Below are 13,163 nucleotides of genomic sequence, written 5' to 3' on the forward strand. Positions count from 1 at the left end.
ATGCAAACTGTGGCTCTCCTTCCTGAGGTTAACCTGTGGCCTCTGGGAAGATCCCTGTTTCTGAGGTACCTGGAATTAAGTGGAAGTGGGGCTGGGAACATCCCAGGAATGATTCCCTTCTTTGGCTCTTCAGATACACAGTTTTGAGCTTGTAGTGTGTCTTCTACTAACTAATGAGTAAAAGAAGGAATATATGCCATTTTAGGGTGCTAGATGTATTCCAAACTGTTGCTGATAATGCCTACAACGCTCCCTTTGTGCTAAGGGTAGGGTTAGTAAAGGCTGCTTTTTGAAATAAGGAGATTTTAGAATTTACTTCATTTTCTTTGCTCTTTCATGCATCTTCCTTTTAAAATCATCGCTGGAACATGAAATGTTGATAAGGGGAGTGTGTATTTGACTTTGTAAGCCTTCATTCTGTATTTCTTTTTGAAGCAGGTATGCATGTATGTGACTCATAGATTTCAATAAATCTTTATTCAGGTGCAGGGGCACATAATACTCATCTTTGATGCCATATGGACAGGAACCATAGGAAAATATGCAAGGATTTTTCCATTCATAGCCAGCGAGGTATTAACCAGACAAAAGCAGCTTCTGGGCTTTCTAGGAATGACTTTGTCCACATGCCTACCTGTGGAATTCCTGCCACAGGTAGCTCAGTGCCACTCCAAGCCCTTCAGTGAGCAGTGCAAACCGGTACAAAGCATCTATGAGACCCCTACAAAATCCTTCTGAGAGTTGCCATTGTTCCTTCATTTGGGAATGGTAAATCACTGTGAGCTTTTAGGATGCATCCTAACTTCTCCCTTTGTGCTGGCTCAGCTCTCTGCCTCCTTTGTGCAGGAGAGTTGGACTTCAACCACTTCCCATTTCCTGCCTATCTCTGCTCATTGCTTTTCATATGGCCCACAATGCCTTTTATCCCCTGCCCTCTGATTTGCATTTGTGAGCAAAGGGCATCTCTTTGCATCCTTTTTTCCCCCTCTGTTGGCTGTGTCAGGCTGAGGGACACCGTTCATTTGAGTTCTTGGTTAGTGTTGCTGGTGATGCAAAACTCTGAGCTTAGGATTTGCCATAAGCTAAAGAAACGGAGAGCTTTTTTTGCTCTGTATTGATGTGTTTGGCTGAGCAGAGCAGAGTACCCAGGACCAGCTGCTTTCAGAGCACTGCACAGTTTGCTTCTCACCCACCAACTTTGGCAGTTGTGACATTTCAATTCATTATTTGGAATCTATCTGTTGGACTTGCGGCTTTTTTTCCCCTGCTCATTCCTTCGAACACACCTCAGTGAGCAGCCAGGTTTTCTGCTTGTTTCTGCCTTTGTTACCGTTCATGTTTTAAAAGGTAGGAATTCATCAGGATCAACTTGCTCTGCTCTGGAGCTCAAGGGGACAGACTCCTCACGAGAACTGTGCAGCTTAGTAAGACATGTGACACGGGGAGACACGTGGGGCTGCAGGCGATGTGCTGGTCACTGCTTCAATGCAATCATTTAATCAACAACATGCCATAATAGAGGCTCTGTATTTACTGAAACCAGATGCATTCATGTCTCTCAGGCTGAGCTTAAACTTTTCAAGAGCTGTGGTTTTGATTCCCATCGTAGATGTGCTGGCAAAACAGGCTTTTTCCTTGTTGTTTTATCCCGTGCATCTTCTATAATGGATAGATATATGGATAATATATTTATATCCTTCCCTGTGAGGGTGCTGAGGTGCTGGCACAGGGTGCCCAGAGAAGCTGTGTCTGCCCCATTCCTGGCAGTGTTCAAGGCCAGGTTGGACGACGCTTGGAGCAAGTGGAAGGTGTCCCTGCCCATGGCACCAGAGAGCCCTTCCAACCCAAACTAGTCTGTGATATGATTCTATTGTATGCCTCTTGGTGGTAATAGAAGTTATAGATGGAGTCAGTGACAGATTTTCTTCATTTATCTTCTAGTTCTTAATCTCTGAAGTGGCAGAGTAGCCCTGGAGCCCTGGACTCTGGTTAACATGTTATTGGCTATGGCCTAATAAGCTCTCAAGGGTGAGTTTGAGGAAGGAATATGATTCCCTGCACCCATTCACACTGCTCTGGCAGTGATTCCCCAGTTGTGGTCACAGTTACTGGATGCAGGGACTTTCCACGTTGTCACCATGTGTAACTTATTACCCCATTGTATGTCTGGCAGCAGTACAGCCACCCGTGTCCACGCTAAGCCTTTGCCACTGCTTAGTGTCATGTTTCATTGCTGTCTTCCAAAACCCCAGAGACTGGAAGTAGTTTCCCCCATGAGAAAAGGGGAAGAAAGGTCATCATGGAAGCTACACCCATGCAGGAATGAGATCTGTGAAACAAAGCTAGTAGTAGTTCCGTATTTCTCCCATATCTTCCCAAATTTCATTACAAGTGAGAGATGGGATATCCAGGTTTCACCCAACTAAGGTGAAAAGTGGTTTTCAGCCTCAGTATCCTCTCACTATTCTCACAGCCACTATTTCTGTGGACTGGAATACATGGAGTGAGCAAGTTTCTTAGCGATCAGTTCACTCAGAGCTTTAAAGACAAAGGTCAAAGCCACTAAACTTCGTCCAGGTGACAATTCCAGCTTATGGAGCGTTCCAGGATGTTGTCAACCATGAAGAAGTGCCCCAAGCAGTGCTCTGCATGAAGCCACATGGAGGGGTTTGTTTTTAATAGCAGCAGATACTTTAACTTTGTGAACACATTCTGTTGTCAGCCCCTAAGAAGTTGGTTTTGCCTCATGGAGTCCCTGATGGCTGCATCTAAGAAGTTTCGATGACTATTTCATTGCTTAGGAAGATTGACCTTCTTGCACATTGAGAGGAAATCAAAGGGTGAGACCACATGAGAAAACATTTGCAGCTTAATACAGGCAAATCTGGGGAAGAAGTATCCGTGACACAGCTCACTGAGATTTTATGTCTCAACAGGCTTAGGCATCAAATGTACTTGGCTTAAGAATTAGAACCGACTCCGGCAGCACATGCATTAGCTGCCTGTGTTGCCAGCTCAGCCTGGAATCAGAGATTGAAAGTATGGTCTTTCCAGTTGTGCACTTTTCTCTCCGCTGGCTCTTGGGGGTATTCCTCTGCTTGGCCTTGAATCCCCCCAGTAGGTACCGAGATGCACAGCACTTGTCCATGGCCTCCTTGTAAGCCTGTGCCGAAACCAGCATAAAACAACCCAAAGGAGACCTGACCTATGAGGCACATATGGAACTATGTGTGATTGAAGCACCTCGAGGCTCCTGCTGCACGATCAGTATCTGCCCTTTTCTCTAGCTGTGCGTATTTATGGTAGGATTTATTAGCCTTGAAGGTGAAGCTCAGTCTAAGGGATGCTGCCTGCTGAATAATCATGCTTCCATTGGAAAAACTTGTCCCATGTGATCTGCAAGCTTAAAATAGTTCTGAAAGTAACTACAGGCAAAATACACATCCCACAACCTTTCCTGTTTACTTAGTGCTTGTACTTGCAGGAAGTGCAGCCTTCCCAGTACACCTGCAGTTTGCTGGGGCTTCTGTCTGCGAGGAGGGGACTTTAAGCCAGGAGTTAATTTCACCTCTGGCACTAGTATCCTCCTTGCATGTTCTAGTGATGTTATAGACGGGTTTGTGTTGGGAGGGACCTTAAAGCTCATTCAGGTCCAAGCCCCTGTGTCCAACCTGGCCTTGAACACTGCCAGGGATGGGGCAGCCACAGCTTCTCTGGGCACCCTGTGCCAGTGCCTCAGCATCCTCACAGGGAAGAACTTGTGCCTAAGAGCTCATCTCAGTCTCTCCGCTGGCAGGTTAAAGCCATTCCCCTTGTCCTGTCCCTGCATCTCTTGTCCAAAGCCCCTCTCCAGACTTTTCTCAGCCCCCTTATGATGCTTCTATGCAGATGTATCACCTGCATTTTGCAATACTTGGATCATTCAGCATGTTTATGCTTGGGTAAAGAAGCTGCTCTGTCAGAAATGTTCTTTTCCTGCTCTCAAGCCACCGTTGAGTATGAAAAGGATAAAGCAGGAGACGGGGAACCCAGTGGGAGGATAATTAGTACATTTAGCTAGAAAAATCTGGAACAAGGAAAAATAGGCCAGATAAATACATGTATGGTGTCAGAGGCATGAGTTAGAATACGTTTCCCTGCTTGAAAAGATTGGCCAGCCTAGAATTTCAAACACAATAAAATCAAATCCTCAAATACATCAAAACCCTGGTCAGGAAGGTGCCTGAGTGCAGGACAAATGTGTGTCATGGGCTCAGCTAAATGAAGATGAAGTGGTTTGTGAGTCACCAGCGTGATTTAGGAGATAGCGGAAGTATTGGCTGTCAGGGACTGGAGCTGCGAGGGGGAATAAAAGCTGTTTCTTATAATAACTGCTTCTCTGAGTGTGATCAGTGTTAACTCTTTGAATTTCTGCAGGATTTATCCCAAGGGTATTTGGGCTTTTTTGAAAATAAAGCACAGCAATCTTTCACAGGAAAATGAGCCTCATGTTTCTTTCTCTTGGCCACCAGACATACTTTTCACCCCATCCATACATTCCAAAGCGATGCCTAAAGGTGGCATTTGTCCTGTGGTTTTTTCCCTCGTCTGATTTGCTCCATTGCACAAACCTCATACATTCACATGGAGGAGGCAGGAGGTGGTTCAGAAAGAGAAGAAAGATAAAGTTTGTTCCTAACGCTGTCAGGAGAAAAATCATCAGATGCAATAGTGGTTTGGAAACTTAATGAGCTTTTGCTCTGCTTGAGCTTTCGGTTGCATGTGTCTGGCTGCTTTTAACCTGAAATTCCAGCTCGGAAAAACACAGAAGGATTACCAGGTTTCCTTGGAACAATGACACATCCTTTGCCAGGAAAAGCATCAGCCTTTCCACTGACTTCAAGCTCCTGGCAGAAGACTTCTTCACCATTCTTGTCATCTCTCCTCTCCTGGAGGTCTCTACAGATGTGTGCTGTGTTTGAGATGACACCTCTTGAAGCTCGTGCTTGCCACGGAGGCTGGTTCATCACCATCTGCCCCATTGCATCCCTCCAGGAGCTCTTCATCCCATCTGGAACGCTGTGCCAGATGCTGCCAGTTGAGGGATGTCACAGCCGGATAGGTTGTGGCTTCAAGTGAAAGGAGTGGGTCTCTATTAGCTGACTTTATAGCAAACTTCTAATAATATTAATATTAGGGTGCATTACAGTTTCATAGAATCATAGAATGGTTTGGGTTGGAAAGGACCTTAAGATCATCCAGTTCCAACCCCCTAACATGGGTCCAAGCCCCATCCAACCTGGCCTTGAACACTGCCAGGGATGGGGCAGCCACAGCTTCTCTGGGCACCCTGTGCCAGCGCCTCAGCATCCTCACAGGGAAGAGCTTCTGCCTTATATCCAACCTAGATCTCCCCTGTTTCAGTTTGAACCCGTCACCCCTTGTTCTATCACTACAGTCCCTGGTGAAGAGTTCTTCTCTGTCATCTTTGTAGGATTCCTTGTAGGATTCATCCTTGTAGGTGTCTCTTCATCTGTAAAGAGTTGTATTCATTTTATGTGTCTGATGACTTTGATTTGTCATGGAATACATGTTTCACAGGGGAACATGCATTTGCACTGCTCAGATACGTGTGTGCAAGTGAAATCCATGTGTTCCTGCAGTTGGAAGCAGAAGCTGAAATAAGTAAGGTTCAGAGATAAATTAAATCTATCCTTCCCCGGTTTTTCACATATTATCCTATCATCAGGAGGGCTGGATGACGGAGCTAACATCACTCAGCAAACAAGGAAATGAAAGCCAAAGCTATTTAAATGAGCTTATTTGGCATCTAGGGTCAGAGGCAGACCGAGGAGGAGCAGACACAGCCCCACTGACCTTGCAAAGCAGAGCCAGCTCTTACTTGGTAAGGATTTGGCACTTAATTTAGTAGCCAATAGTCCTGGTGCTGACAGCGGATTTCTGTAGTGCTTTTCCTTGAAGTGGTTCTTCAGAGCTTTTGCAGTTTCTAAGAGGAGCACACAAGGACGTGACTCTGGTTTAAAGCTTGTGGTCACCCTGCCAAGTGAAGGACCTGCCTCTGCTTGGATTAAAGCCCTCTCCCCAGTCACCAGCCCTTGCTTTTTGGCTCTGTGTGAGGAACGTGGCAGGTCCTATGTGGCTTCCAGAGAGGTTCATAGTGGCCTTGTGGAGCTCCAGACAAGCAAATGTGTCTTTAAAACACACGCTGCTTTGCTCCAAGCGCAGATCTGCCAAGGTTTGATGCGAGGAGTGTTCTTGGAGGGCGAGCAGAAGGGAGCTTCCAAAGCCGCTTTGGAGAGCAGGGATGAGAGTGTGAGTTTTGTTCTTGTTAGCCCCAGTTCTGGAAGGTAAATGCACAGCATTGCACCTTGTAAAACTGCTGAGCTTTGGAATAAGCCTTCTGAATGTGCTATATCATAACTTACCCTACTGTTCACTCTGGGGCTGTTTAGCTCTACAAGAGGAATAAGCAGTAAATCATCCTCTGCGGGAGACTCCTGTAATCACTGTCTTTATCTGCTGGCTTACCAGAGATGAGCTGCTTGTTCTCAGACTACATGAACTAGAGGCACTCGTAACCTACTCCTGCCTCTGTGTGTGACCAATAGTCTTGGCTGGTGAGCTCTGCTCTGTGTGGCAAAATTGTGTATGAGCAAGGTACATTTCGCCTTTCACCCTTCCTGGCGATACCATGAGGTCCCGATTGCTTCTTCCTCCTGCTCTCAATGTCTTTGTTTCTATTTGGTTTGTTATAGTTACTCATCCTTTAGCAGATCATCATAGTAGAGACTACAGCTCTTCCTAGTCAGCTGCACAAAGCAGCATAGTGTGAATGTGCTGGTAGAGGAAAAATGGCCTGTCTGCTCCAGGATTTAATACACTCACTGGGTCCTTGTGGATGTGTGCAGGAAGGCAGAAAGGAGGAGACTCACAACGATAGCTTGACCTAACATTCACAGCACTATGTGCTATTCAAGCACCTGCTAAACCTCATAGGAGCATCTTTAGGGCTTTCTTTGTGTATCATGAAATGCTTCTTCCACTGAACAGTTTAGGGTACCATACACATGATTTACAAAGTCAGTCCTATCTGCCTGCGCTAGCTGAGCATAGCATTCCGGAAGCAAATGTACCTCCCGAACCTAATGCATCCTATGTGCTTATCGTGCTCAAGAAGTTTGACACGTTTTGAATGTGAAAAATGAACATTTTGGATTCTGTGTCGAGCCACATTTATCTGAAGGATGTTGTTTAACCCTTCGCTCAGTTGCCATAGATGCTATTCACAGGTTGTTTCAGCTATCTCACATTTCTGCTTCCATTTGTTGGGATTGTTTTGCTCTTGGCCAATTATGATTTTTTCCAGACATCAGCTTTTCCAAAAGAGAACCAAATCTCTTGTTCCAAAAGACCTTTGTGGAAAAAGGCCCAGACTCTTCCTCTGTGCTTTCTGCTTTTAAGCTGCCATCATTTCTGCTTAAGAAGGTGCTGTCACTGCAATTTAATGTCTGTCACACAAGGAATAAAGGTAGCTGTGATGGCTGTGTGAGTGCTGAGAGGTTGAGATCCTCATCCTGCTCTGTGTATAATGGAGTTTTTCATATATATATACATATATATATACACACATATATACATATATATATACACACACAATTTTTAGTTCCTGGGTCTCTGTGCTGGGTAAGGATCTCTTTCTTTCATAAAATAACTTTTTGGAAGATGTTTCCCTTTATTATTTGCTTTGCAAAGTCTTAATTTGCTTCTGATCACTTTTAATGGTGACTTTTCCGAGAAGATGATGAAATATAAGCAATTGTACAGATAAGATGTTAAACTAGTAGGAGCAGCAGGACTAGTAGTAGTACTAGTCAAGGCACTTGGTGCATTCAGTCCAGGTAAGGAATGAGGTGGTTAAATCCCTCCTCCCTGCTCTGAAATGAAAGCACATCCTGATGTTGTGTTTAATGACTCTCTATGTGATGAATGGTGCCATAAAGCTCTCTGTTGTGGTAAATTGCTTGACAAGGCTGAAGCTAGGAGGTCTGGTTTGTTACCTAATGTCTGCTGAACAGATTGAATAGAAAATGAATAAAATTGGGGGGGGGGGGGGAATCACTGTTACCTGATACGTGAATATTTATAGAGATATTTCAGTGAACAATCGATTTTGCAGGCTTCTGAGCTTTAATCCCTGGCTTGAATACTTTGCCTTCCTAGGCTGGTTTTATTTTTGAACCATAGTTTTAGTTTTAAGCTGTCAGGTGAGATGCCAAAATCCAATGGCATTCCAACGCAAGCCATGGATGCTCGATGTTTGCTCTTTGACAGCTTCAGACACACAGACACATCCCTGATTCCCTGCTACTCAGCATGTCTTGGAGCAAGTTGATGTGAACGTTGTGCTTCATGCATTATTACATGCCTGGCTTATCCCTGCTCACTGACCTGGTCTTTCTCTCTTTCTCCACCCCATCCCTTCTCCTTTGGTGTAGCTTTCGCTCCCGGAGGAACAGAATGAAGTAACAAGAAATGGCTGTGAATCCAAGGAACTGGTCTACCTTGTACAGATCTCTTGTCAGGTAAATGCTGTGTTTTCTAACCCCACTTTGTTTTACATTATGTTTGGCAGCACAACGTTTTGATGGGACACTTCTCGGTGGCGGGGAGGTGGGTTTCTGCTTCTCACTTTGGGTCCTCCTAAGGATGCTATCTGTGGGACTGCAGGGAGCTTATTGTAAGCAAAGGACCATCAAGGGGAGAAAAAGGAGTCTGTAAGCAAAGAATCCTTGTTCTAGTGTGTGCAGAGCTGCTGGATGAGTAGCCTAGAGATGCAGAGCTGCTGGATGAGTAGCCTAGAGATCCTGGCTGCTGGAGATGGGGATTCTCCACCTGTATCTCTAGGCATCTGGCATGGAATTCTTTCACTGCCTTTCATATCCAAATGCATTGGTCAGATAAATCTGCTGCTTTGGACCCTGTCTGCTATGATGAAGATAGTGACTTTGTCAAATGCTGTGGAACAAGTGATCAGATTTTAATACGTTGAATTAAATTGTTGTTTGTGTAAGACATTGCATGAGTGCATTCAGCTAAGTGTAATGCCTGTCTTTGGTCCTCTTGGTGTAGCAGTTTTTTCTGTGATTCATGTCAGCACTTCTTGAGTGTCCATCTTAGCAATTTATGCTGAACATCACTGCAGTGTCTGTCGTTTTAGAGCTCTTTATGTGATCCTGCTGACATTTCTGAGGTACCAAAAGGAAATGTACAGACAAGGCACGCCTCTGCTGCCTACATGTGAATTGCTGAGGTAGGAAAGTATCTTTCTCTTGGATATTGGATTGCACTGGCCCGGTGGCATCAGTACACACAGAGACAGGTAGTGAGTTCACAGTGCACTTGCTCCTCTCCCCTAACTCTGTATGCACACTGGTGTAGGGTGTTTGGGGAGAGCTGAGGAGCAAAGCATCTTGCTCTGTTCTGAAGGTGGAGCTTGGCAAAAGCTGCAGTGTCGTTGGTGTGATAGAAACACACAGAATAATTCTTCTCTGTTGTCCTGCTCTCTCTGATGCTTTGCAGGGATGTTTCTGAGAACACAGTGCAGAGATTTGATTTCTGTGGGGATTGTGTGGGGAATTCTCTGCCTTGTCTAAGGAAGATGGTACTTTGCAGCTGCTGTCCAACAAATCCAGAGGCTGTGAACAATAGAATCATGGAATGGTTTGGGTTGGAAGAGATCTTAAAGCTCATCCAGTCCCAACCCCCTGCCATGGGCAGGGACACCTTCCACTAGAGCAGGTTGCTCCAAGCCCTGAATGTTCAGTCTTTCCAGGGATGGAAGCACTTCCGTGTCCAACTGCCAGGAAGTTCTGGTACCTCCTGTTTTCCTGTCTCCTCTTTTAAGTAATCCTCCCGGCTCCCTGGAATTCCTCCCTACCCCAGCCATTGATTCACCTCTTGTGTGTTAGTTTATGTCCTTGTCTCTTGAATACTTACAAAGCTGGGAAACTTATGGCATCTGGATTCAATGAGTGGAAAGGCATGGAATGAACTGCACAGCTGAGCATCATTCCTACCATGGAGATACTTCACCCCTGACATCTCGCGGCCTCTCCTAATGTCCAAGGAAAGATTCCATTCTATCACACATTGGACACTGCCGGTGTCTGGATGGGTTTGGCTCCACATTAGAATGGAATGGGAGGTGTGAAATAGCTCATAGAATGATAGTGCAGTGGGGGAGAGATTTTTGGCAGGATGCACTTGGATGACGCCAAAAGTACTGAAAGAGGGAGAAAAAAGGCCTATACCACAAAGTTTACTTTGCCTCACCCTTTGGATGTGCTGCTACCACTGGTACTGCAGCGCTTGCAGAAACCTTGTCACTTCTTAGATGGACACAGAGAAAACCAATTCTGTTGATGAAGGCTAAACCCATGTACATTTAAAAGCCTTGAGATACTTGGGGGTTGTTGCATAAACAGAGAGCATGGGGAAGAGGAAGGGCATTTGGCCATCCTGGTAATTTTAGATTACAAACCTTAGAGAAATACCCCAAAGCCCTTAGTTTTGGGGTTGAACTTATTCTACTGCTGTGCCTTGCACAGTTTGGACTGTGCAGCCCCACTCTGTGTGTTGTGTGGTCCATTAAAAGACATTGATTTTGTCCTCTCACTCTGTAGCAGGCAACAAACCAAAGCTTGTGAACATTAGACCTTTAAAACCTCCAGTTCAGCCTTAGCTGTGTTTGGCAGCCTACACTAAGGAAACTCAATCCCACTCTTTCCCATCTGTAAGTATGATTTTAGTGGTGTAAAGAGAATTATTGTCTTGCAGAACCCTCCCAGATAAGGGTTGAAACAAGTTTTGAGGGGAGTTGTATTTGCAACTCAGTTCTGCTGCCCCTCAGCTTGTGAAATACAAGCTTTGTGTGATGTTCAGAGGGAGGGTTCAAGTCTCTGTTCAGCTTTTCTTCTGCTTAGAGACCTCAAAACAATAATCCAGTTTAGTAGCTCTTAAGAAGAAGTGGGAATATTGAGAGGTTGATATTATTAAACTAAATCTAACCAAAATCCCTTTCTAGGAGGGAGGGAGGAAGGGAGGAAAAGAGGGAGGGATGGAGGGAGGGAGGGAGGGATAGATGGATGATGGATGGATGGATGGATGGATGGATGGATGGATGATGGATGGATGGATGGATGGATGGATGGATGGATGGGCGGGCCTCTTGATGCGAGTAGTTGCAAGTCTTAACAATAACTCTGGTCCTTAAAGGAGTCCAGGGAATGCTGAGATCTTGCTGAACCTGTGCTGTCCCTGCAGGCTGGGAAGGGCCGTGGGCAGTGTTTGCAGTCCTTGCAAGGTTCCACAGGGTTACACAAAGAATTTACAAGCTCTGCAACACATTTAAGGGGGTTATTCTGTGCCTTGAGAAGAAATGAAGCCTGCAGAAAGGTCGAACTAGGCTAAGCCAGTTTTGTCAAGTCCTAAAGCAGGCTGTGAAAAGACACCTTTTCAGTGGTTCTGGACCTGTTTGTGTGACAGTACAGCAGCAGCTTCCTGCATATTTAAATGTCCCAACATAAGAGTGGCCATTCTAAGCTGTTGTTCTGAAAAACATGCATTTCAGCACTTCAGACAATGTTTTGTGGTGATGTTTTGAATGGGAAGGAGAGAACAAGAGACGGATTGTGAAACTGTTCTAAGGGAGACCTTAAACTCCGGTCATCTCCCGGGGGTTTTATTGTTCATTTTCAGCATCACAGGTAGACTGTTGAAACAGGAGTGACAGACTGCAAGCATAGCTGATGTTTAACACAATGAGAGGAAGGTTTGGGTTGGAAGGGATCTTAAAGGTCATCCAGTTCCAACCCCCTGCCATGGGCAGGGACATCTTCCACTAGAGCAGCTTGCTCCAAGCCCCTGTGTCCAACCTGGCCTTGAACACTGCCAGGGATGGGGCAGCCACAGCTTCTCTGAGCACCTTGTGCCATCACCCTCATAGTGAAGAGCTTCTTCCTAATACCTAGTCTGAATCTTAGGGCTAGAACTCATGGCAGACCTCTAAACACAGACTGGCTGTTGTGCTCTTGGAACCGAGCCACACCACCTCCTCTGCTCCCTGCTGTTCAGGGGATAACACCAGTGTCCTGCAAAGGAAGCCTCTTCCTGCTGCAGCTCTGGCAGGTTTCTGAGGCTGTTCTCATGGGCCAAGTGTGGGTTTTCTCTCTTCTTCTGCTCTCATTTGCAGACCCCACACTGGCAGCAGAGGAGCTGTGTGGCTTTGTTGTGCAGGATGCCCTGTTCCTGCTTTTTGTTCAAGGCAGCCACTGCTGCCTGTGCTGTGTTCATTTTGATTGATAGAATAAGGTCTCTTATGCACTACATGAAGGCTTTTATGCAACTCTGTGCCACTTGTATCTCCCAGCTGTGCCTTGCAGGAGATTCAAGCTCAGTATCTACTGTCTGAAGAACAGCATTTGCAAACCTCTGAAGGCACCCTCATCCGGTGTTCCATGGCTGGAAGCGTGGTCGCAATAATAAGTGCTTCAAGGGCAGCAGAGAGAATGCCAGGAAAAAGTGGGATCCAAGAGGGAAGAACAGACAGGACTCCCTATCCTGGGTGGTTTGTGGGGAGAGGAGAGTGGGATCTGTTTTCACAGAAGCAAATATCTTACTCAGACTACTGACATCTAAAGTACGGTTCTCTCTGCCTGTCATAGTCCCTGCTAGAAACCACAAATTGCTTGCAGTAGGATTCGAAAACCCTTTTGTGTGCGTGGTTTTCATCTTGAAGGCTTTCTCTGTAGCATATTGATGGTTTCATCTCGTGTGATTGGAGTTCAGACACTGAGGGAACAGTTACTGAGTAGGGGCTGCTGACATTCCTCCTGTGGACAGCCACAGTTCTTTAAACAGATGGCTCAATGGGACTTGTCCTTCATTCCCAACCATGGAGCAGACTCAGTATTCCTGGGTGTAAATCCATCCCCTGGTGACTATTCATCAGGAATCTTAACCTTCAGTATTCAAATTCTCCATTCAGGGCTCTCTGAGGTTTTTCCTCTATTTACATATGGATTAGGAAGGAAACGGTTCTTTCTTGTTCCTGACTCTGGCTGCTTGAGCTGCAGTACCAGGGTTCTAGCTGTGTTGTGTGGATT

The 13,163-nt window shown here is 45.6% G+C and overlaps 1 protein-coding gene across 1 annotated transcript in view; it reads left to right on the plus strand.

The window, feature by feature from the left end:
* ARHGAP32 (Rho GTPase activating protein 32) overlaps positions 1-13,163 on the plus strand; it is a gene marked incomplete at both ends in the record, with an annotated part of 100,817 nt that overhangs the window by 27,644 nt on the left and 60,010 nt on the right. The window contains one exon of the mRNA XM_080631585.1: positions 8,496-8,582. Coding sequence (XP_080487711.1) covers positions 8,496-8,582 — 87 coding nt within the window. The remainder of the gene's footprint in view (positions 1-8,495; positions 8,583-13,163) is intronic.

This window comes from Psittacula echo (genome assembly GCF_963264785.1).
Source record: "Psittacula echo genome assembly, chromosome: 18".
NCBI lineage: Eukaryota > Metazoa > Chordata > Aves > Psittaciformes > Psittacidae > Psittacula > Psittacula echo.